The 26803-nt window shown below is 46.1% G+C and overlaps 1 protein-coding gene across 1 annotated transcript in view; it reads right to left on the bottom strand.

The window, feature by feature from the left end:
- ATG3 (autophagy related 3) overlaps positions 1-26803 on the bottom strand; it is a 185580-nt gene that overhangs the window by 44401 nt on the left and 114376 nt on the right. The window contains exon 11 of the mRNA XM_078658316.1: positions 9084-9211. Within this exon, the coding sequence (XP_078514442.1) occupies positions 9084-9211 (128 nt within the window). The remainder of the gene's footprint in view (positions 1-9083; positions 9212-26803) is intronic.

The following is a 26803-nucleotide window of genomic DNA, read 5'->3' as shown; positions in this document are numbered from 1 at the left end:
GGAGGGGAGGATCGAACTGATAACAAAAGAAAAGATCAACCAGGTAACGCCCCATCCATTTAACCCAAATATCACCGACCCGGATTCATCAATTGAGGTCCCAAGTGACATTGATGACTTGAGCATAATGGCCCTCCCAAATACCCAACCGCCACACATACCATCTGCAACTCTATCCTTACCCACTGATTCGAAAACTACGGCAGTCAATGTCCAAGAGCTTAGCCTGGACAGAGATAGGGGGACTTGGGAAGGTGCCATACAAAAAAAAGGGGGGGCCCCATCAAAGAACCCAATAAAAGAAATCCTCCAAAATCCAAATCTTCTAGGGGAAGAGGGGCAAAGGGAGATTCCATTGTTCCTAATTCAAAACACCAGGGCATAGCAACTACTCCCATAACTTACACCGCAAAGGCACCAGCAAACACCACAATCGTTACCCCAGCTGAGGACTCCAGTGACGATATTACACTGGAGGACATTGGTGCACTTCTAAGATCACTTTTAAGCCCCTTAGAAGCACGACTGATCAAGATTGAGGCTAGGCTAGCGAATATTGAAAAAGCTACCGTGCAGCTAGCCGACTCAAAGAAACTTGATCTTAATGTAGCTAATACAGCAAAAGGGGGCCCTGACCCAAAGCTCAAAAAGGGTAACGTATCCACAGTGGCGAGGAACAACTCACCCACTATCGATGCCCAAAATCCAGTACCCACTCTGGCTAAAATACCCCTATCCCCGTCCATTCAAAATTCCAACAAAGCACTACTAGTAACGTCACAAATTCAGACCGCTCTACCGACTACTACCCCAAAACCTAAAGACACTGCTCCTATTCAGTCTAACCCTAAGGGTGAGCAAACACTCACGGGAGAGAAACCCAACCATAACCGTAAACCTAAACCTGTCAACCTTCCACCAGAGGCTGCCCCTTACACGCTAGTTTTGGCAGGTGTTCCGGAATTAAAACCCACAACTATTGAAACAATGTCATCACTTAGGAACAAAGTTATCAGCTGGTTATCCACACACAGACCATTACCGAGGGGAACAACCAGCGATATCTCTATGGTTAGGCGGGTTACATGGGTGGGATATTCTAGAAAATCAGTAAGGGGAGACTGTGTTCTGGTCACCTTCAGAGAACCGGGCACTGCTGCCTACATCTGTGCCTGGGACTCCGATGACCAAGCCAGCATTATCCAATCTCTCCCTCTCTCATTCTTTTATCCATCAAGTCCATATAACTTGGAGGACCAAAGATGGGGGCACCACCAAGATCTATTGGATGACTGGGGAAGTGGTCAAAGGGAAAGAAGCGGTCTTCTTAACTATAGGGGAAGACCCTCTGATTATTTCTTGCAGCTAGAGGAGGAAGAAGGCTGGGAAAACATCACAAGAAGGAGGGGCCGTGGGGGAGGATTCACTAGAGGCATTCAAGGGCCACATAGAATACACTACCCAGCCCATTTCCCGGTCAACAACAGATACAGTAGCCTGGAAATGGTGGATTGACGCACGGACAATGGGGGGTGTGAACGGATAGCTCTAGAAGGGACGGGGAACAGTTTACTCTTATCACCCACTCCGTCTATAGGAACACAAAACCCTTTGGAATTAAATCTAGCTCCAGAGTTTTCCCCAGAGACCCCAAATTCGACCCATACTAATTTAAAATTGGCCCAGGATCATTCACCCTTAATACAGGTGGCTATTCCGTTGATTAGGGAATTTAACAATAACATCAACGCGGGCTCATTCTCTACCAAATCATGCCCCTTAAACCTGGTTTCGTGGAATGTCGCGGGACTAGCTAGTAAGATTGACTCTCCTGACTGGATCTCCTTTATTAATTCTAAAAACATTCTACTCTTTCAGGAGACCTGGGCACGTGAGGAAATCTTGCTACAGGGGTTTGCAGCCTTTTCCAAACCTGCTAAGTGGGGCGGAAGGGGAAGGCCATATGGAGGACTTACGACTTGGATAGCAACAGATTTAGGCTGCCAGGCTAACCACCTGGAAACAGATTCAGATGATATTTTGGCCGTCTTATTGGAGTGGCCAAATTCATCGAAACTGGTGGTTGTAAACATATACTCCAGGCCGGTACAAATGTCTAAGGAATCCAGTACCATAGAGCAACTTTCTCTGTTCCTCGATGGCATCCCCTGGGAACTCCCGTGTCTGGTTGGAGGTGACCTAAACTCACAGTACGAACCACTACCAGGTCTACGCGATGGCCCCTCCCTTGAGGAAGACTTACGCTGGCGCGTACCTGAGACGGTGGCACCTCCCCCGAGAGCCTGGACCCCCTTGGCCTTGCAGATTACTGCCCTCACCCTCAACCAAGGATTAAGGGCTTGCAATGGTCGTTGTAAATCAGACATACCCAGCACTTGTACTTATAATAAAACTGGCCGAGAATCGAGAATAGATTACATTCTCGTTAAACTACCTATGTGGCCACAAGTAGTCGATTTCAAAATCATCGAGAGAAGGGACAGTGACCACAATGCCCTGGAACTTTCTTATATTCCACCAGGGAATGAATCCATTATGCTTGGTACGGATAACAACAACTCGGGGCTCTTATTGGAAAACAACCGGAGGAAAGTTAGATGGGAGAGATTAGTCACCAGGGGAGATAGTTTACCCAAACTATATGCCAGGATCATTCCACACTTGGAGAAAGCCTTCCAGCTAGGGAAAGAGTCTGAATGGCTACCTAATAGAGATAAGCTCGCTCACATCCATGCTGAGCTAATTCACACCCTAGAGATAGATCTGTTTTCAAAGCCGGGAAAAAGACCAGGACCCCTAGTCAAGACGACCTGGTACAATGCCACTTGCAGGGAATCCAAGACCAAATTGCTACTTGCCATCAAGAATGGCACTAATAGGGAGGTAATCCAAGCCAGGAGAAGAGCATACAAGAAGCTCTTGGTAGATGCAAGGGCCGAATGGGACCAAGAATACTGGAAAAATCTCTCGAGGTCTCTATCCACTCGAGACTCGCGCAAATTCTGGCGCTTGGTCTCAAACGGCACAGAGGAGTTACCTTCAGCTATTGAGCCTAATATCGCCCCCAGCTTATGGCAGAGCCATTTTCAGGCACTGTATTCAGCAGAAGAAAGGTCTCCCAGTATCACAAACAGTAGGCCACTAGTAGGTACATGTGGCGACCATTTCACAGAAAAAGAGGTGAGGGTGGCCATAGCCGGGCTTTCCGCTGGAAAGGCCCCCGGTCTCGATGGGGTACCTGGGGACTTATTTAAACAAGAACCAGGGATATGGGCTCCATACCTCACATTGTTATTCAACGCCATCTTGGGGGGTATGGAGATTCCGGATACTTGGCTGGGCGCCGAGGTGGTCCCAATATATAAAAAGGGGTCCCCTCTGCTCCCAGCCAACTACCGGCCAATTAGTCTTATTGACATATCCCAGAAGCTCTTTGGGAGACTCGTTCTGAATCGGCTACAGGACTGGGTAGACGAGATGGGTATTTTGACTCCCTATCAGGCTGGATTTAGACAGGGAGTGTCCACAACAGACCAAATTTTTAGGTTGAACCTGCTATTCTGGAGGACAGCTTTAATCGAGGGCGGCACACTATACACAGTCTTTGTAGACTTGCGTGCCGCCTTTGATTTGGTACCAAGACTGAAGTTGTGGAAAGTCCTGGAGGAGTTGAAAGTCCCCAGCAATATTCTAGGTATCCTGAGGAGATTGCACCACAACAATTATGCCCGCGTTAGGTGTGGTAGAGGTGGTAACCTAACCGAAAGGTTCCCCGTTCGCAGAGGGGTACGACAGGGTTGTGTGCTCACGCCGACCCTGTTTTGCCTATTTGTGAACGGGATAGTGGACCACCTATCCAGGATTCCCAACACCGATGCCCCAAAGCTGACTGGCAGCAGGGTGCCTGCAATTATGTTTGCAGACGACACCCTGCTGCTGTCAAAATCCCCCATGGGAATTCAACGCGTCTTGGACGGGTTCCTACAGTTCTGTTTAGACCGAGGACTTGAAATCAATCCTCAAAAGACTAAATATATGATCCTGAACCCGAAGCCGCATAATTGCTCCCCACCAATATTGGGAGAAGTCCAATTGGAACGGGTGCATACAATCGAATACCTGGGCATCACTCTCAATTAACACCTAACGTGGTCATCCCACCAGTCGAAAGCGAACATTAAACTGGCACAGTTGGCGGGAGGCACTATGAGACTGGTGAACAAATCTCCCTTCCGTCCACTTAGCCCCATAATTCACATCTATAAAGCCCAAGCTCGGGGAGGTGTCATGTATGGGGGTGAGCTGTGGGGGCACATTCCATCGTCCAAATTACTAAAAATCGAAAACAAATTCTTGAGACAGATTGTTGCTCTCCCGCAGAATACCCCATTACTTCCGCTCAGACTGGACTTGGACATTCATCCCATAACGGAGGAGCTGGGCCTAAAGCCCCTGACATTTTGGCGGCGCCTATGGAGTAGTCCAGATCTCTTAAATTACAGAGCTGAGTTGCAGGAATTTTTAGAGCTACCCAACGCCAAAACAATGCCATGGCTGCTTTATATCAGAAGAACGTTGGAAGCAATTGGACTCTATGATCTATGGTCAGACCCACTAAATATGTGCCCAAAGACCCCAAAAAAGGCATTGAGGAGAGCTTATTACGATCATATGCTCCTTAGAGCCACGGACGGTGCACGAGAGGGGTCGTTGACCAACAAGTTCATTCAAACTAAAGATTCCTACCTTCTCGAGAGTGTTCTAGATGCCATTTCTCCACAACTAACCAGGAAACTATTTCTCCAATGGAGATATGGAACTCTTCCTCTAGCATCGTTCACAGCATCCTGGTCTTCCCACTCTTCCTCAGAAAGTTGCCCGGCCTGTGGTCATTCAAAGGAGAATGACGTTCATGTCATTTTCTTTTGTAGGGGGTACGAAAGGAGTAGGAAATACTGGCTAGTACCCTTGCTCAGGAACTTGGGATTTAGAACCTTTCTACCAGCCTATAGAGTCCTAAAGACAGATCTATCCCCCTCTTTAGTATTTGCTCTATCTAAATTTTTAACTTCCATGTGGTTTGCTCGATGTCGTCGTGTAAAAATGATGTGTTAGATAATCTGTAGTCCTGAGACAGTCCCAAAATTGTGCTACATGTTTTAACTTAATCTTTATCGTGATCACTAATGTCGTTTAATATGTGTTTTAAATTTTGTAAAATGTAATCTTTTATGATTTTGTGATCGAAATAAAGATAAACTATGCTAAAAAAAAAAAAAAAAAATGAATAAAAAAGATTGGCATCCGCCAAATTAGGTTATATGAGTGCATTGCCCAGCACACACACACACACACACTGCCTTTTCTGGTAGCTACCACAATGAATACTAAGAGTCTTGAGTATAGCTGCATCATTTACAATAGTATCAAACAACCAGCCCCCCCCACCCCCCAAAAAATGCTCTTCGCACCCTGTTAGCATTCCAATCATTTAAGTCACGACCTACAGTAGTAATTTGCCTAATGCTCCACCACCTAGTCTGCCAATGAAAAATGTGGTACAAAGGAAATTATCTTCTACCAGAGATCTATACTTCCTTAAAATGTAAGGCACACAAATGCTAGCAACAAAATTCTTAAAGGCCTCAGTAAAAAAGGTCGAAAGAAATATCTCGTCGTCCTTGGGCCTCTTGTGAAACTAGTCAAAGACCTTATTATCTGCATCAATGTCTTTGATAGATGGTAGGTTCAACCACAAATGGAGGATGCCCAATTTAAAGGCGACAAAGACAAACTGCAAATATTTGCCAGTGTAGAAGACACCACTGCATTCATTACACTGTATGAAGAAGTATCTATGCCACTTGCATCCTTAAGGTCCTCCATAGGGTAACAACCCTATCTTCCTGCTCCGCACATAGGTCAGTTGATACAAATTAGCAGACTTCTCAATCGACTATGACATAATGGCCATCACAATGGAAGGACTCCTCATGTATTATCTAGGCAGGAATAGTAGCCTTGGCAACAGTATCACGTGAAAATTAAGAGGTTGCTTGGTTCTATGGAACCGTCAAGTCCAAACACAGGAACCAAATCCAGCTCCACGATGGTGCAACATGGTTCTTGATGCCATGACTTACTCCAACGTTCAACAGTTCAGAAGATTATCTACAAGCTAATCAACAGTGAGTCAATGCAGTATCAGTGTTTAAAACCCTTTGGCATGGCAGTAGAACAGTCACAGCAGAAGTCACTTAGGACAGCTGCAGTCACAATTGAATCAAACACAAAAAGGTGAAGGCAGGATTGTCTGCAATAAGTCTAACCACTGGCAATCACTCGGAGTAGCATTCCAATCCATTCTTATTTTGCTGGTCAGTTTGGACCCAACCAGATGCAAATCAGTATATCAGACACGAATAGAGGTCCTACAGCAATTTTTTCAACTACTTTAGAACTAGTTTGAGCAAATCTTTGCGACTTAGAATGGGACTTCTCCATTTTTTCAGAGAAATGGCTTGAACTCAAGTAATTCCAAGACAACTTCTTATATTTTTTTCAGCACAGATTTCAACAAATAACTCTGGTGGACGTTCAAGTCCCATAGGTGCAAGTCCACAGCTTACTCCTGTGGGCCTACTGGCTCTCTGAAGATACACTTGGCCGAGCAATTAATTTTCTATTCCTAGAGTGCAAGGCCTTCGACATCATTCTAAGGCAAGTACCACACTTTCAGATGTCCTGCTTAAGTCCCGCATTCAGTGGTTGAGGGCAGTGATCTCGGTCACTCCCCTTAGCTCATTTTTTGAAACTCTTGAAACCTAAAGCCTTTATTAGTTCAGAGAGGAGGATAAAATATAAAGACAAAGTATTCAAATGTTAAACATCCTTGGATGTTAGTCCATTAAAAAAGTTGAATGACGGAAAGGGGATTGAAAGACTGGGTGGAGTGGCTACTTTAATGTACTGTTCTAATGGGTTGGCTTTGAGCAACACACAGGAAAAAAGATACACCTTACAGTGAGTGACTTGAAAGAAGTTAAACTGTCTTTAGGGTGCAAGGCTGTTGCTTGGATATTTAAAAAAAAAAAATATTCTGCAGAGTACAATATTGATTAGAAACAATTTTCATGTATTGTGCTTTAACAGGCATACAAGAGCTTGGCATCAATGTAATTGTGGATCAAGTATGCAAAACCTTAATTCGAGGAAGCTGTGCACGGTTTCCCAAAATCATTTCCATAAACATGTTTCTTTTATGCTGTAAAAAAGAGCTATTCATTGTTTTGTGGTGCAAATACACAATTGATACCTTAAACCCTTAAACAGTATAATTAGCTCATTACTTTCACTAGCAGAAGTACCCCCGGACTGGAAAATCGCGGCGGTTAATCCCCTCCAGAAAAAGCAATTATCAGACCCAACCACTCTCTCTAACCTTCGTCCCATCTCCTTATTACCTGTCTCAGTAAAATTACTGAAAAACTGGTCAGTAGTCAATTAATTACTTTCCAGGAAACCTCTAACACGTGGTCTCCGACTCGTTCAGGTTTTAAGCCATTACACTCTACAGAATCGGCACTCTTACACACTTCGGAGACCCTCAAATTCACTCTTGATGAAGGTAAAAATGCAGTACTGATTTTGTTATATTTGGCAGCAGCTTTTGACACTATCTCTCATGAGTTTCTGTTACTTCGTCTTAAAGCAAGCAGCATTTCCCATTTGGCCCTGGATTGGCTTAAATCTTTGACAGGCCGCCATCAAATAATCACGCCTGGTCACTATCAGTCAGCTATTAAACCCCTGCGTACAGGTGCACCGCAGGGCTCTATATTAAGTCCAGTGCTGTTTAACGTATACATGGCACCTCTCATAGAATTGATATCATTTAACATTGAAACCACCTCATATGCTGACGATACCCAGCCGATTTCAGCCTTAGACAAACACCCTGACAATGTGGAAGAAAACTTTCAACATTGTCTTATGGGGTTATGGATTGGATGGAGCGGAACCATCTGAAGTGTTATACACAAAAGACAGAAATCATGCTCATAGTCAAGGCCAATAATTTCACCCCCTGTTGCTGGTGGCAGCCTAATACCACCCCTCCCTCCTCCACCCAATACGCTAGAGGTAGTTAACGATGTTGAGGTAAAATTCGACTCAATTCTAACTTTCTGCCCACAAGCATCATCAGTGGCGGGGAAATGCTTTCAGACGATTAAATCTCTGAAGAATTTTTTGATCTTTCAGTGACAGCAAGGAAAACGGTTACAGCAGCCCTAATCACTTTACAGATTAGACTATTGTAATAGCCTTTACACAGGTGCAAAGAAGATAATATTCAAGAAACTCCAGACCGTTCAACATGCAGCAGCCCGCTTGGGGCTGAAACTGCCATGCCACTCCTCAGTTTCCGCAACCTTAAGACTACCGCATTGGCTACATAACCATAAGAGTACTATTCAAGATACTCGTTATCACCTTCAGAGCTTTCAGGGCCTCAGGACCGAAATACCCGACATCCAGAGTCACACCCTATGTTACTGAACGCCCTCTTAGATCTTCCGCAGCCAATCTTTTAAAACCCACACTGTTCAGATACAAAACTAAGGGTGGGAGACCTGTAACCGCCCTGGAAGTAAAAGCATGGAACACTCTTCCCCTGCCATCAGTCTCATCCAATAAGAATTCGGTTTCAGGAAATCCTTGAAAACCTGGATTTTTGGAGCTTCAGACTCACTCTGTTTTTCCCTTATTTAACTCTCCAGCGACTGTGATAGCGCTACCTTTTGTTTTTCTGTGCCTCCCATCTATCTCTGCACAGCGCCAAGATACTCCCAAGGAGTGATAGTTGCATTTTGAAAATAACACATACAATACAATACAATACAATGGGTACATTTCATTAAAATATACAGCAAAGGTAAAGTTGTGCTCTTTGCACGCTAAACAAGGCACACTACACTCATTTTGTCAAATTAGTGATTATTCATTTTAGTGTGATATATTGTTTGCAGTAAGGTGTTTGAAGTGAAAGGGGAAACCCTTACCGGCATGGGTGGACCGAGCACATTGCAGGCGGTGGAAGATTAGGGTGGTTCTCTATTGTTACAGTTCTTCTCACGTGGTCTTGACTAATATCTTCATACATATTGTCCACAGTTAATGGCTGTCGATTCTACAAGAAGAAAAACGATTATTGCAATTAGTATAATTGTATGGAATGAACAAGTTGAACGATGATGGATTCAACCCAGATCTGTGACTGGGGGCGAGTGTCTGAAAAGTTTCAGTGCTCCGTCCATCATCACCTTGTGTTTACTTATCTTCAGTAATGCTCTTTCTGGTAGATATTTGATCTAATCCCTAATGCTTCACCTTCAGAATATCCTCATGTGCCAGACTGGAACTGCAAGTTTTTCACAGCAGCGCTCAGACACGGTGCTAGGTGACACTTGCTAGGTGACACTTCGGAGGCTTTGCGACCTCCCCCAGAAGTGACTAAGCAGAGAAGCATATGAGCGCCACCCCAGTATGATGTCAGTTTCTTACTTGACTCTTTCCAAGCCCTCTGTCGCGCAGCACATAGCAACTGGGAGGTACCAAAGCGGACCCTTTTCTATATGGGGAAAATTAGACCACTCCTCACGGGGAGGTGCAACAGCAGTGAGAAATTTGCAGTCAGAGAGGACATTACCAATTGTAACTTGTTCATCTGATGAATACTTCTAACTGCAGTTTCTTCACCTTTAGAAAAAATACCAAACAAGTAACTCCCAAAGAGGAGGGTCTGTGGCGTTCGCTTGGGCCACAAAGTCCCACAGGAACAAACAGAGGGAATGCCCTTCTTGCCAGAACCGGCTGTCAAAGCAGAAGTATTTTGTGAACATGTGCACTGATGCCCAAAGTTGATGCTTGGAAGAAGTCCAGAACAGGCCCTCCCTGTGCAAAGGCAGCAGTGGCAGATTTTGTCTTTAATCTCTTTGTTAGGCTTTTATAATAACACAACACAATAAGAGAAGGAAAAGAAAAGACACAAATAAAGAAACTCTCAGTGATTATATAGAAGTTCCACATCACAATTTTGGAGAGGGGGTTGCTCTGGCAGCTTGAAGTGCAAGATAGGAGCTGAGCAGGCTCTAGATATCCTTAGGGCAAGATGTTGCCAGCATCAATGCCCAGTAGTCGTCCAGCCTTTGACAGTGTGATGCATCTTTTAATCTTTTAGCCAAGCGTCAAATTTGGGGCTTATACACCTTCCCCAGTGCATTGCCACCCTTCTCTTCATGAGGAGAATCAGCATTGCAGTCAGGCAACGAGTACTAGCAGGGACATCGTCCACATATCCCAGGAGGGGGTATGTGGCAAAGCACCATGTTGTGTTTTATCAAAGCTATACCAGTTAAATCTGCATCCCAGTACACAGCCAGTCTGTGGCATTCCCATGCAAGATGTAAAAATAAATCAATCAATAAATAAATAAATAAATAAATAAATAAAACAATCCACTCTTTCCATCCGGCAACGCTCGCCAGTCCCATATTCTGCAGGCCTATGGGTGTGTGATAAGTACGATTGAAGGCATTTATAGGATCGAAGCCTATAATTGAGGGACAGCATGCTGGTCAGACAGCAGCAATACCTCCATTTGCCCTCCATAAAGTCATCGCCCAGGTTTGCCTTCCATCACAGCAGTGCCCTGGGCACAACCACGGGGAAGTAGCTTGCATGGTGGAGTACAGTCTTGTTGCAGATATTCTGCGGAGTCGCAGAATTATGCTTGGGATTATGGGACTTTAGTGGGCAGGGACTGAGTCATCCTACCACCTTAGTACCCATGAGCCCGGGACTAACTAGCTATAGTGTCTCAGTTGCCCTCCTACTCCGTCACAGAGTAGCAAGTGATTAGACACCCCAGAACACAACACTCCCGACCCGCTCAGGAATCGCAGTTACAGTACACACCCTTTCGCTTTCACACTCGGACTAGTCTACGATGAGTTCTGACAGACACGAGGAAAGTTTAAAATGTTTATTTTAACTATCATGCTCTAGTATGCAGTATACGTGCCACAACAAGTAGAAAAATGCCTAACACAAATACGGTTAGCATAGCAAGTAGTCCATAAATCATAAATGGAGCTGTCATTATATACGACAGTACAGCCTAACCTCCCTCCCCTTCTACAGAAGCAAAATGATATATCAGAAGATCTCTAGGTATTAGCAGCAGACCCCTACCTTAGTACACACAGATGAATCTCAAATGCTGTCACGATCTTTTCCCTGGAAAGATCCCTCATCAAGTGTGTTACCTATCTGTGCATTCCGATATGAAAAAAGTAAGTGTTCCCAAACAGCTGCATTTGTGTGTTTTGTCTAGGCGTGAGGGCCTGACCAGAACAATAACACGGGGCATTGTTGTTCGACCTTGTCTACATGTTCAGACTAAATCCCAGGTAAGAACAGAACACAAAAACAACACTGTGTTCTTTGTGAAAGCACAGAGTGGCACAAAGCAAAAATATAGCTGTAGAGTAACGTGCGCAAAGCAGAGGGCAGTCTGCAACGTGCTCATGCTAACATAGGGAAAACAATAATGGGCCTGCAGGGAACATGTGACAGTCTAATAATCAGCCACTTGTGAGAGGAGTGAGTCACAAAGTCCAGCGCCTTCAAGGTCACCGGCTCGCTCAGAATTGAACTGTGTGCAGCCATTCAAGCGCTGTGCAATCGGTAATATAGGATTATGTGTAACGGCATGCAGTGGGTGCGTGCATGTTTGTCTTGCATGTATATAAATAAACCTGTGGGGTAAAGTCATCCAATGTGTCCAGACCCAGCTGGCACAGCTAGCGTCTGGCAGCAGCATCTCTAGTTGGGGGACAGTGCCAGATTATTAGCAAGTGGGAGGTCTGCCGAGTATAGACAGTCCAGGTAGGCCTTCCTGCGATGACAGTCCCATGCACACACATGCAACGAACCGTATCAATCTCTCCACATGGGTGCTCCGGTGTGATGCAAATCAATGTACGTAATGGGCATGTGTTAGTAATGTCTGCCTATATAACGCTATGAGGAAGGAATTGGGCCGGCTGTACCCAATAGAAGGCGCATTGGGCCTGTGCACAGTAATATTAGAGCTCTAGATCTGGAGTGTGTGCATGTTGGTCTTGCATGTATATAAATAAACCTGTGGGGTAAAGTCATCCAATGTGTCCAGACCCAGCTGGCACAGCTAGCGTCTGGCAGCAGCATCTCTAGTTGGGGGACAGTGCCAGATTATTAGCAAGTGGGAGGTCTGCCGAGTATAGACAGTCCAGGTAGGCCTTCCTGCGATGACAGTCCCATGCACACACATGCAACGAACCGTATCAATCTCTCCACATGGGTGCTCCGGTGTGATGCAAATCAATGTACGTAATGGGCATGTGTTAGTAATGTCTGCCTATATAACGCTATGAGGAAGGAATTGGGCCGGCTGTACCCAATAGAAGGCGCATTGGGCCTGTGCACAGTAATATTAGAGCTCTAGATCTGGAGTGTGTGCATGTTGGTCTTGCATGTATATAAATGAACCTGTGGGGTATAGTCATCCAATGTGTCCAGACCCAGCTGGCACAGCTAGCGTCTGGCAGCAGCATCTCTAGTTGGGGGACAGTGCCAGATTATTAGCAAGTGGGAGGTCTGCCGAGTATAGACAGTCCAGGTAGGCCTTCCTGCGATGACAGTCCCATGCACACACATGCAACGAACCGTATCAATCTCTCCACTTGGGTGCTCCAGTGTGATGCAAATCAATGTACGTAATGGGCATGTGTTAGTAATGTCTGCCTATATAACGCTATGAGGAAGGAATTGGGCCGGCTGTACCCAATAGAAGGCGCATTGGGCCTGTGCACAGTAATATTAGAGCTCTATATCTGGAGTGCATAGCCCTCCCTGTTCAAAAGATAAAGTCAGTGTTTCCCATGAGAGTTGTGGCAGACTGTCTGCCTTAGTCAGCTGGACCAGGAGTGACCGTATCCTTGCGAAAAATGCTCTAGTGAGTGGTATTGGAATGTTTGCAAACAAGTAAAGGAGTTTAGGTAGCACCACCATTTTAGCCGTGATCACCTGTCCGGCGATAGCAGTAGACTAGTCCATACAGGAACCCACTCCTGTAGCCACCTAACAGCCCACCCATAATTCTCCAGCATGATCAGAGTGATGTCTATACTGATCTGGAGCCCAAGGTAGATCCACGTCCGCCCACTCCAAGAAAGGGGGGGTAATTAGTGGGGAAGCATTGCGTTTTTCTGTGTGAAGGAGGAAAATAGTTGACCTTGACCAATTAATAGCTATTCCGGTCACACAGTAAGAGAATAAACTCACGCAGGATCGATACTAGGTTTACAGCTGGGCTCCCTAACGCATGGTATTGTCGTCCGTGTACATAGAGACTATCAGCCAACAAGACGTGTAGTTGAGGCCACACTCGGCATGATGCTGTCCAAGACGGGCGGCAAGAGGCTTCATGGCGATAGCATATAGAACTGGGGGAAGTGGTCAACCCTGCCTGATGCCGCTGTTGATGGCAAATGGGCCAGAGACCTCGCTGCTGACATGAAGTATGGCTGTTGAGTGCGTACACAGGAGCCTGATCCCCTGGAGAAAGCCAGGACTAAAACATAGGTAAGACCGCACCAGGGAGTCGAAGGCCTTGGATGTGTTGAGAAATGCCGCAACTGCAGAGAGGAGTGGATTCAGTGTGTGGATCAATGCGAAAAAGAGTAAGGAGGTTATAACTAGTCGAGCGGCCAGGGAAAAAGCCTGAATGATCAGGGGAACAATCATGGGACAAGGGTGCAGTATGAGGGCGGCAATCATTTTAGCTAGGATTTTTTATCCAAGTTTATCATGGAGAGACGTTGTAGGAGTCACATTTGTTCAATGGATTGTGTGGTTTAAATAGCGTAACTATAACAGACTCTCTTACTGAGGGGACAGGTCACCGATTTTCGTGAACTGCCACCAAGTGCGGCGCCAGGTCCTCGGTATAAGCTTTATGGAACCTAGCAGTCAGGCCATCGGGCCCCAGGCCAAGTCCGGGATGGCCCCAAATACATTGTCTACTGTGTTTGGGTATAGCCTGTGGTTATTGCAGTAGGCATGAGGCCCAGCAGCCTCAGGGTCATCCTGACCGAAACCCAGGATAGGGGCAGAAAGTTCGGAATCATAGCCCGAATATCCCAGACTCGCTGTTCGGGAGGATAAACACGAAACTGCGTAGTGTCCAGAACCGCTCCGATGAAGAGGAGCTTCTTAGAGGGGATCAGGTGTGACTGCGGCACATTGATGGAGAACCCCAGTGAATGCAGGAGGTCCTCCGCAGTCTGGAGGTGGGAGACAACAGTCTGGGGCAAACCCGCCTTCAACAGCCAGTCGTCAGGATAGGGGAAGACTGGAACCCCTGATCTGTGCAGATGAGCTGCGACCACCGCCATCACTTTCGTGAACACCGAGGGGCGCTGGTAAGGCCAAAAGGGAGCACGGTAACTGAAAATGCTCGTGGCCTACTGCGAATCATAGGTAACGCCGGTGGGCCGGCAGGAAGGGGATGTGAAAGTAAGCGTCCTGCAAGTCCAATGCAACCAACCAGTCTCCAGGGTCGACAATGTTATGCCATCTGAAACCTTAAATTCTTATTCCATGTATTGCAATTTTATGTACCAATTTTTCTTATCTGACCGCAAATTGTTGCCGCGAATGAATGGTTGCCCAAGTAATTCCTCTGTGCTATGTCCCTTTCTTCACCTATTCTACCCTTCTTCCTCCTGCTCCACCGCGTAACTACACACCTAACCTAAGATGGAGCCTGCAGCCGGCTAGATACACATCCCTGCACTAGTTTTTAAGCCGTTGCGCAATTATTCGCCGACTACTTCAGCATATACCAGAACAGTCAATCCGCGTCCACCTCCATTGATTCAGGATTCCCTGAAGCCCCTTGGCTCCTGACATCTTCTTCTATCCCCTTCATTTGGTGAGCATGTTGCAGGAGAGCACATCCATCCTTCCTGGTTCTTACACCCAGGGGATGAACGGCCTCTGTGTTATCGTATCCCCATGTTTAACGTTACCGTCCTTCCTCCTATTTCAGGCCCCCTGCCTCTGTTAATCTTGTCACTCCCATGCCGGAATTTTGTTGGTAAGTATCTCTTATCACCTCCTGGGTCATTCACCCAACTTAGCCTTACACTCCTCAACTCCCACCTTTCCTATATTTCAGCAACTCTGCATTACCCCGGGCCTACCTCGATTCCTGGGGTATTGCCTCCTTGAATTCTCGTTACCACGATACCCGACCTCAGTTGGTGAGTACTCCTTGCCACCGCCTAGGCTTTCAGCCACTTAAGCCCTTCAACCATTTATCCCCACCCTCATCTCCCATCCTTTCTTGCAGCAACCCCTCCTCATCTCCTTTACCCCGGTCCCACCACGATCGTCATGGTGTCAACACCGTGCTCTCCTGCCAATTTTGCCCGGTAAGTAATCTCCTGCCTCCCTTCCTGATGCTACACTCGTCCTCCATAATTATCTTTATTCACTATTGTCACAGCCTTCTATTTCCAGGCACACTCGTACCCCTGCTACGTCCGCACCAGCCACCCTGGACGGGCCTGTGCTCTTCGGTTCATGATTCATCGAGCTTGCCCTCGTGTCCATTATTAGAGACAGTTGCCTCTGTCGTGGTTGGGACACCATTCCCAGCAGATATTCTCCCTATTCACAAAAAGCACCCTTTTTTCTTCTCTCACTGCATTTAATTCAGCGTCACCTTCTTACCGCAGATCCAATTAGACTCACCATGGTTAATGCAAACTGCCTTAGCTGCCCGTTCCTAGCCGCATTGGGCTAATACATTGATGTATGTGTGTCATTCCACCCAGTCGCCCACCTTCTTACTAATTTCTGGTTCTCCTTCCCCCCTGTTTCTCCTCCTTTTTCCCTCCCTTTCCCCACCGAACCCAACAAATCCCCCACTTCTCTACCTCCTCCATGCCTCCTGCCCTCCCCTCCTCCATTACCCCTCACCCCTGCCTTATGCAGGCAACTTCTCAGGTATTTCTTGATAGTCTAGTCCTGATGATGATCCCATAACCTTTGTTGGGGATCGAAACATCGTCGATAACCACATCTTGACTCCTTGTTGTATTGTTGATTTATGCGGAGCACAAGATGTCTTTGTTATTGTGACTGTTGCTTTTGCTAATTCTTACCACCAAGTCACTTAAGTTTTATGCCTGAGGTAAGGAAATCTGTTGATTTCATTACAAGACCGGAGGCTACATTATGCATTATCCTTTAATAGCAACTCACACAGCCGCACTACATCATAAAGGATAACATTCTAGAATAAACAACAAAGGATGTAACCAAGAGATGATCTGCCTCTTTTAAAAGCGGCTCGCCAGCAGATAAGTCACTACTTTCTTTCTCTCTATTTACATCACATTGTGCCCTACTTTATTATGATAATATCTCGTGTTTTGAGCTAATTTATGCTTGTTTCTCTCATCTACTGCTATTCTCATGCTTTGTTGCTGATACGATATTACAATGTCGTTTCTGAATTAGTTTTCCTCTGTTGTGCCCTGTTTTTTCCTTCCAGGGTCTTGTTCCGCTATCCCCGGGGTGGCGCTAGTCCCCACTCCCGCCCGCCCCCCCCCCCCCCCCCCCCCATGGACTTCCAATTTTTGGTTGTCCTTCGCTTTCCGCTAATGTTCCCTCCGCCTGCGTGATTCTGCAGCGCTCCCCTCACTGCCCCTCACTCGCCCGCCCTGTACCATTACTGCCTTCGGCGATTCTCCTTCGCCTCAGCCCTTCGGTTTCTCGGCGATTTCCTCGCCTTTGCTTTCCGGGGAAGACGCCGCTTGGAGGAAGGCACCTTAGCAACGCCCGCGTTGCGTGCCTTTCCTCCCAAGCGACTTTCCTCTCCCCGGCGGCTGAGCTCGAGCGCTCCTCGGCAATTTTGCCAGTTGCTCCGCTCCAGCCGCCGGAGAGGCTCCCACTCATCGCGCTCAGCCTCAAAACGCCTGTCAGCACACAGCAAACGTGCCTCTTGCCCCTTTAGCACATACTAAAACGAAAACCCAACCGGAATAACTACTTAATTATTCTTACACGTCCCTTTACCTAGTAAATTACTTAATTATTCTTACACGTCCCTTTACCCTAGTAAATTAGTACCTAATTAGATTACAGATCCCTTTACCCCTCATAAATCCCCAAAAAAAAAAAAAACAATAATACCAAAAAAAAAATATATAAAAAAAAAAAGGAGGAGCTGATTGAGGAAAGAGGAGATAAAGAGGAGAAGTTGGTTAATTTACCTGCTAATATCCCCTTCTGGACCCTACTACACCATGTCTGACATGGATTCCGATGACGCCACTGCTAGTTCACCGGCTCCCCTTGACAACTCCCTCAAAAAATTCCTTCAGCAGGAAATTAAGTCATGTATGATGTCTTCTCTTAAAGAAGTCATGCTCTCCAAAAGACCGTGTGATCCTCAGGATCCTCCCCTACACGGTAAGAGACCCAAAAAGACTAAACATTGCGAAAGCACTGCGGGCCCTAGCGCCTCTTACAGTACAGGAGGTCTTAGCACCTCGCTTTGGATGGGTGGCCATCGCGCCCCACTTGAACCTGATGTCTCTCGGGACACTACCTTGATCGGTGCCCATGGCGGCACAAATGTGTATGGTGTCCCTCGCGACACACTTTGGGATAGTGCTAACGAAAAAAGGAAGAATGTTGGTCTTGACTCCTCCTCATCCTCCTTTGATGATAATGCCTCCAGAGACCTTTCAGACGAATTCGTCTTCGACCTGGATGAGGTCCACCATGATTTTAACTCGCAACCTGACCCGGAACCCTCCTCTAAGAATATTATTCTGAATCCTGTCGGGGAGGAGATGTTCTCTCCCCTGAACATCTCTCATCCCAACAGTTCTAAATGGTTCCCGCAGGATCATGTTTCTAAATTCGTTACCCGTTGGTTGAGAAACCTTTTAGACAGAAACACCAGGAATACTATGAGGTCTGAATCCCCCAGACCTACCATCGATGAGAGGGTTTGTCAAACCCCCAACTTAGACCCTAGTCTTATCAAATTCTTGTTTAAACTAGGGCGAGACCCCAGAAAAGGATTGGAGAGAGCCCTTAAAGGCTGCCAAGACCGCCTCCTGGACGTCTTGGGACCCCTTGTTAGGATCCTTGATATGGCCTAACAATCCCACCTCTCCTCCACACCCTTAAATACTGATCTTGTCCGAGGATGGAGCCAGAGGGCCATCGTCCTCCTTGGCAACGCCAACTCGAGCTTAAATATTGAACGAAGGAGGTCCATTTTAAACAAGATCGACCCTAAATTAGGTGATATGGCAGAAAAAGAGCCCTCCCAGAACCCCAGGGGCCTCCTCTTTGGAGAAGACATTATCAAAGAAATTGGCAAATACGTTTCCACCTTCACTGCCCTCGACAGAGCCCAAAGTAACCTGAGGCGGGTGTTCAACAACAACCTTTTTGGCCAGGCCGGTAGAAGGGGTCGCTCTTCCGGCCGAGGCAACCAACGACCCTATTCATCCTTCAGAGGAACAGCAAGGGGCTTCTACCCCCCGAGACAACCCTTCTTTTGTGGAAAAGTAAATTTTGCCATGTTCTGTGTCCCTACGCCTCATCCATCATATGTTATGTGTGCATGACCAATATGCATATGTTATTCCCCATGTCCGATTAATGACGCAATTACAGTTGTGTCCACCTTTAGTATGCTAGTTTCCAGTCCTCGTGAATACTACGAATATCAGGCCTATGTAAAGTTACGTTGCCACGTTTCTCAGTGTGCACGTTATTCCATTATAAAGTCCCCGTTTCCAGGCCTCAAAAGGGCCCGGACCACAGATTCAGCTCCTGTCTCCTGAAGTCTCGCTGAGGAGCGATACAGCCCCCACCTGTATCCTCGACCCTTCACTTACTTCCTGCCTCGCAGTGCCCGGTGCAGCCTGGCTCTGCCTCTGAGTCTGCCAAAAGTATGTTATAGTTCCAGTTATCAGTTCAGTCCTCCTTCTCTGCATTCCTAAGCTACTGAACTGCATCAATAGTTCCCGTCATTGTCTAGCCTATGCGGCTCCACGTTAGAGAAATACTGTATTTAATGGTCATTTAGTATTCTTCATCACACACTACATGTAGAATAATGCATGGTCCAGTCTTAGAATCAAGTTAGCCTTTCCCCTCATGACTTCTAGTTTATATCAACATGTTCCCTAAACATCAGATACTAGATAGGGTTTAGGTACAAGTCGCTCCGACCCTCCAGACTTTAGTCTCTGCTCCTAGCACAGAGTTCATAGCCCCCAGCTTCTCCTAGTAATACGTCATTGCCAGTTTGCGTGCACCACCAGGTTAGAGGTCCCGGCTCCTTAGGTAGCCCCCTCCTATGTTTCCGCCCCATTCATGACATATTCTGTTACGTTTGCACCACATGTCTATGTATACGCCCAGTTACACCTACTTTTACTGTTATCTTTCGCGACTGCTACGCGTCACGCCTTCTGCTCCACCCACTGCTACGCCTACTGCAATGTAATGCTATGTGTTTGCGCTATGTATATAAGTTCATGTATTGTTATTAAAAGTTAGCGCGCTCATCCCAGACCCGGCCCCAGCAGCTGCTGGGTCATCCTATGCAGGTTGTCCTGATCCTGTCCTTATGCTGTAATAAACCTGCAGAAACTCCTACTACCTCGAATCTTGACTCTTATTTATTGAGCTATCTGTTATGCTATATGCCTAGTCAAAAATAGGGTATTATTTATTTATTTACCACATAATGGCGCCCGAATAGGGACTTGCCCTTTCCCCACGCGTCGGTGAAGCCACGCCGACCCCCTGACCCTCTACAGTCGTGACGGAACTCTTCTGCGCAGTGGCAGATATTTCTGCTCAAGTATCCCTCAGGCCCACGGAGGAGACGGAGGAGGCGGTCCAGCATCCGAACGAGACGGTGGAGGAACGCGGCGAGTCCCGACCAGAGCCCAAGCCGAGAGTCCAAGGTCCGAGGTATCCGGAGGCCCACCCGTAACTGAAGTCCGAAGTCCGTCGTCGTCAGCCCAGTCCCGTCCGAGGCCTTCCGTTCTTGCTGCCCGGTGAGTACCATTGCTGGGGTAGTATCTAGACAGGACCAATCTAAATTGACTCCTGGTCCGTGGGTTGGTGGTACCCAGACTCACAAACGAAGTGTTCACCTAGGTGGATACGGGTCTTGATGCGTTCCTTTATGGGACCGGTATGTTCCGTACTGTTTCAGCAGTGCATCCAGTAATTCTAGTCTGTTCCGTTCTCGAGAAATTCTGTTCTGTTTCTGTTCTCAAGTATTCCAGGTAATATTCTGTTCGAACTGTTATGTTATGATATTGTTTAATGTAATTCCAATGTCGTGGTATGCCTGAATTGTTTTCCCAATTGTTATTGTTCTTCGTGTATTGTATTGTGTTCCGATTCAAGTTTACAATGCCGCTCTTTTCAAGATTACGTCAGCTAAAAACTAGAAAGGGTTTATTAGAAGAAGCAGTTCCTGTCCCGCCTAGGGACAGTCCAGGTCACTTTATGTATCAGAAACATGGCATAAGCGCCATATTGTATCTAGATTTATGGGTAGAGTATACCAAACAGTTAGAAGAAAAGTATAGATGGCCCGTATCGGGTACATGGGATGCCGAATGTATCATGCGAGTAGAAGAAGCATTATGGAAAAAGAAAGCCAGACAGTCACAGAAAGATGCCATCGAGTTATGGCGTAAAGAAGCGCATAGAAGAACCGAAAAGGAAGTCAGAAAGTCAGAGTTAAGTAGAGAATCCCAAGAACGAGCCCAAGAAAGAGAATTAATCGAGATAGGTGAACGAGTCAAAGCCGAACAGTCAGACAGACAGAGGCATGCCCTCATTAAGGGTATGTATCCTCTCCTTGCCGAGGGCTTGCCAAAAGCGACCCCAGAGGCATCCAGTAATTTCCCGCCACCATTACTTCCGACCAAGCTACGTCACAAACCGACCGCAGCTGATATTTTTATTTCGTCCTACTTGGACGACACAGTCCCAGAATATGCAAATCCTGTTCGCGCTCCGCCAGTCCCTGTAAATCAGGCACTTCCCGCTCCTCCAGACACCGGAGTACCTGTTACGGTACCCCCGGTCCAGCCCGCCATACAAGTCCAGCCTACATTTCCATTTCCCACTCTGCCAGGACGTAGAGCCTCAGTAGACGACTCCAGTTTAGGGGCTGCAGGAGGAGGTCCTCCTCAAACCCCGCCGCCACACAAGCGTTTAACGTTAGCCGAATTACATGCACAAGCATCACAGCGTACGCCTAGGTATCAGTCTGTTGCAGAAATAAGAAAATCCCTTGCCGAATGTTGCTATGATCCAGTCCCAGGCGAGGATAATATGGTTTTATATTCATTTCGCGTAAGAAAGGTGGCCGAGTATCTAGTCACCTTACCGAATATGAAAGAAGATCTAGACAGAATATATCGTTTCATCCGTACAGGGGATGATCCAGAAAGTATTAGCGAGACTATGTCTCAAAGGAAAGCCGAGATCCAGCTCATGATATTAAAGTTCCTGATCAATTGTCTAATAAGAGAACAAGATTACCCGTCTAAAGATTCCGCCGAAATGAGAATCCTGACAAGGTGGAGTGATAATATAGCCGAGGGTAAGCACAAGACCGTCGGTGCTATGGAGAGTATGTACAAGAAAATCCGTAAAGAGATAATAAAGATACACGAACAGCGTAAAGCAGCACAAGTAAGCGAGAAAGAAAGTATCTCTGATCCCGAAGAAGAAGAGGACGAGAATCCCGCCAGAATAGCGTATGTAGGAAAATCTAGATTTCCAGATCGCCATTTACGCCTAGAACCCAAGTCTATTTTTCATCATTCAGCACCAGAACAAGGTTCTCTAGAACAAGTATTTCAAGCTACCGATCACATTCTGAAATCACGAATCGGTTATAGTGAGTTAAGTACCATGCATGAACAAGAACTAGCCCGATCAGCAGTCCGATGGATTACTGATTCTACCACTTTTCCAGACGAAATAGTGGCACAAATGTTTCTGAAAATGCCCCCAGCCGAGCAACGACTGGTGGGTATGTATATGATTCAGCACCTCATTACTCTGTATGAGGGTCAACACTCTGATCCAGGTCCGTTACATGATATCCTGAACGAGTTACTCCAGTACAGATGGAGAGGTCTAGGTACCGATTTAATTAGTATCATTCTAGAACAACGCCACAAATATAGAACGTTCTTGAACCCACATTTTGTTCATGTCTCACCCCCAGAAAGTAAATCATTCTACATAGACCGACAGAATCCGTTACGAGAAGTCCACCCAGTCAGAGGGACGGGTGGCGAAATGCAACGAGTGTTTGTATACACTCCAATAACAAAGATGGAACTTCTTGAAATGAAGAAATTAATTCCCTGTCATGACAAAGATCCAGCAGGGTTCCATAGAGAATTAAAAGACATGCTCCGTATGGGAGAATACACTTACCCAGATATCATTAAAATGTTAAAGGTCCTGTTACCCGCAGGGGTGTATGAAAAGCTAAAGGAAAAAGAATGGGAGGTGGGAGAGAAAAAGATCGATTGGACAGCTCTAGAAGCTGAAGACAAGGCTCGAGTACCAGGTACCGGTCTTGGAGATAAATGTAAAGAATTACCAGAATTATTGATTCAAGTTTTACCCAGATTATTGACAACTAGAAAAGAAGACTGGGATGCAATCTCAGCCTGTAAACAGAAACAAGACGAAGATATTAGTGATTTTTATTCTAGATTTGAAAAATGTTTTAGTATTAACAGTGGTCTCAAGACAAGTAGTGAGTCATACCCTCACCTTTTCGTTACTAAATTAGTCGAGAATTCAAGTCCTCAAATTAAAAATCGAGTTTTGAAAGTCGAAAGCACCTGGCAAGCAAATACTCCGTCCCAGATGCTCCAGATGCTCCAATACCACCAGAATAGAATCAGAGAAGAGCAAGAACACGAAAGAAAACGTATGAAAGACACGAAAATGAAAGTGCTAGTTGCACAATCTGTTCCTCAAGACAGTCAGAAGAGGGGTCCGAATCAAGCCAGTCATCCTGCAGCTCCCGTTAAAGGGAACTGCAATTATTGTAAACAGCCAGGTCATTTTATAAACGAGTGTGCAGTTCTGAAACATAACATAGCTACTGGTAAGACTAAAGAAAGACCACGTCCGCCTAGACAAGAACAAGTTTCACAGACTCCTCAGTCACAGAATGCACAACAGACAGTTACAGTACCGCAGCCTATTGCTGCAACACAGCATGTCACATCACAGATGTACCAGTATGCACAGTCCGAGTATCCAGAGTATCAGCCATATTCATGAAACAGCCTAGAGAGGGAGGTAGGCTTGCCTCTCATCGAGATACCTGTAGATCAAGAAGGTCCCTATGTTCACAGTCAAGTATTAGGGAAAGACAGAAAGTTTTTGATCGATACAGGGGCAAGTAGGACCACAATTAGTCATGCCGAAGTTCCAGGGGCTCCGCTCTCAGGCTCAAGAAATGTTTCCCTTGGATTTTCAGGAAAACCCATTATAAATGAGATCTCAAAGCCAGTTACTCTAGAAGTAGGTCCATTGTCCCGCACTACTGATCTGTTACTTACTAAGTCATGTCCAGAAAATCTATTAGGCATTAAGACACTGAAAGAGTTAGGTGCAGTCATTTGCTGTTCCCCAGAGGGAATACGTCTGTTCCTACATGACTTTAAGGGTCACTATGTATTACGAGATTTTGATTCCAGACTGTCTAATGTTCCGCAGCATCTATGGGCACAAGGTCCAACAGATGTAGGTTATATGCAAATCACACCCTATCGTGTGACTCTCAAACCAGGTGTAGTGTTACCACGAATCAGACAGTACAGATTGCCACCTGAGGCTGTAGCAGCCTTATCCAAAATTATTGACGAGCTCATGGCTCAAGGAGTAGTTGTAGAAACTGACTCCAATGTATGTAATTCTCCGATCATTCCAGTCATGAAACGTACTGATCCAAATGCACCCCCAGTATATCGATTAGTGATTGATTTACGAGAGCTTAATAAATGTATTATTCCTCAGTACCCAGTAGTCCCAGATATCTCTTCCCTATTAACAGCCATTGATTCCGAAGCCACGTTCTTCACTGTCATAGACCTCAAGAATGCATTTTTTAGTGTTCCTATTCATCCAGACAGCCAGTTTCTTTTCGGATTTTGTTTAAATGGAAGGAGCTATATGTTCACACGCGCTCCTCAAGGTTTCACAGAAAGTCCTAGTATTTACAGTCAGGCACTTAAGAGACAACTAGACAACATTCACATGCCAACGGACACTGCCCTGCTCCAGTATGTCGATGATCTACTGATCACAGCCCGTTCTGAACGTGCTTGCGAGCGAGCATCACTTACAGTCTTGTATTTTCTAGCCGAGATGGGGCACAAGGTGTCCCCTTCGAAGCTTCAATTCTGTGTCCAGCAAGTGGTCTACTTAGGACACTTACTGTCCAAGAGGGGTAGGCAGTTGACACCCGACCGTATCCAGTTAATAGCGAGTCTTCCCCAGCCCAGAACCCAGAAGGAGGTACGTGCTTTTATCGGCCTTACTTCTTATTGTAGACAATGGATTCCCCAGTATGCATTTCTAGCCAAGCCACTGATACAGTTAACGACACAGGAGGCAGCCGTATCGACTGTCCTCCCTTGGACATCTGAACATACACTTAGTTTCAACGAGTTAAAGAAAGCCCTATGTCAAGCTCCAGTTCTAGCTACACCGAACTACAGTAAGCCTTTTACACTTTTCGTTACTGAACGTGAAGGTACAGCATTATCTGTTCTCACACAAGATCAAGCAGGACAATCCAAGCCCTGTGCTTACTTTTCTAGCACATTAGATCCAGTCGCCCAGGCGTTGCCTGCGTGCCTTAAGTCAGTTGCAGCCACCGCACTAGCTATCAGACAAAGTGATTCCATAGTTTTAGGACATTCCCTGACAGTACAAGTTCCACATTCCGTGGAAGTTCTTTTAAACCGAACACAAACTCAGCACTTGACAATTGCACGTTTAACAGGTTATGAATTGACACTGTTCCAGCCACACATAGAAATTAGACGCTGCAACGTCCTGAATCCTGCTACACTGTTACCATCAGTCAGTTTGAACCCTGACCCACATGACTGTGTGGAAGTAGTTAACATTACGACAAAGCCAAGACAAGACCTGACAGACATTCCGTTACCAGATCCTGACCTGACACTTTATGTGGATGGTTCATGTATGAGAACTAGTACAGGAGAACTAGTCGCCGCGTATGCAGTGACTACTGACACCGAAGTTATTGAAACACACCGTATTGATACCCTGTCCGCTCAAGCAGCAGAGCTAGTTGCTCTGACACAAGCCTGTATACACGCCAAGAACCTGAAAGTTAATGTTTATACAGATTCACGTTACGCATTCGGAGTTGTACACGACTTCGGAGTGCTCTGGCAGGAGAGAGGTTTCATGACTTCTCATGGAACCAAGATTCAGCATGGTCTCCTTATTCAAGCTCTGTTAGATGCCATACATTTACCGACATCCATTGCTATCATGAAATGCAAAGCACATACGAAAGTTACTGACATCTAGCAGACCGCACAGCCAAGCTTACAGCACAGACTCTAGACATTCCAGTTAATCAGACACATACTCCAGATCCGACTACATGCATGACAGTTAAGGACCCTACACAAGATGTCATAGATATCCAGTTACATGCTACTCCCGAGGAAATCAAGAAATGGTCCGAACAAGGAGGGGTCCAGACAGATCAAGGATGGTTAACAAAGGGTAGAGCCACATGGTTTCTCCCCGACTCTATGGTTCAAGTCATTATCAATACCGCACATAGTCCAGCACATTTAGGAGAAAAAACTATGTTAGACAGTATCCAGAACATTTGGTTCAACAAGCATTTACGAGCTGCAGCCAAGCAGAAAGTCCGTACCTGTATGATATGTTGTCAGTTTAATCCAGGTAAAAGTGTCCCGGTGGAACAAGGTGGTTTCCAGCCCCCTGACCACCCTTTTGAGGTCCTCCAGATGGATTATATTCAAATGGAGCGATGTCGAGGTTTCAAGTATGTCCTTGTAGTAGTATGCGCTTTGTCCAGGTGGACAGAAGCATATCCAGTCCCAGATTACACAGCCGCGACCACTGCCAAGCAGTTGGTTCGTGAATTCGTCCCTAGATATGGACTCCCTAGAGTCGTATATTCTGATAACGGTCAGCCATTCTCCTCAGAGTTAATGAAGCATGTTTCCCTGTTGTTAGGGTACCAGTGGAAGTTCCATTGTGTACGCCATCCTGAAGCAGCCGGTCTAGTCGAGAGACATAATCAGACCCTGAAAATCCGTATTGCAAAAGTTTGTAAAGAAAAAGGTGTGGACTGGCTAGTAGCTCTGCCAGTTGCTCTATTTTATATGCGCATGGTCGCACATTCCAGATCAGGTCTGTCCCCGTATGAGGTCGTATTCGGCCGCCCCCCTAACATGTGGGGTACTCCTAGACCCCGAAGTATTACCGATGTTTCATGTAATATGTTGACAGATTACCTAGCTTCCTTGATGTCTGCCCTCAACTCATGTCGTTCACA

The sequence above is a fragment of the Lissotriton helveticus genome, chromosome 8, assembly GCF_964261635.1.
Source record: "Lissotriton helveticus chromosome 8, aLisHel1.1, whole genome shotgun sequence".
NCBI classification, from domain to species: domain Eukaryota; kingdom Metazoa; phylum Chordata; class Amphibia; order Caudata; family Salamandridae; genus Lissotriton; species Lissotriton helveticus.
This window is presented reverse-complemented; position numbering and strand designations above follow the sequence as displayed.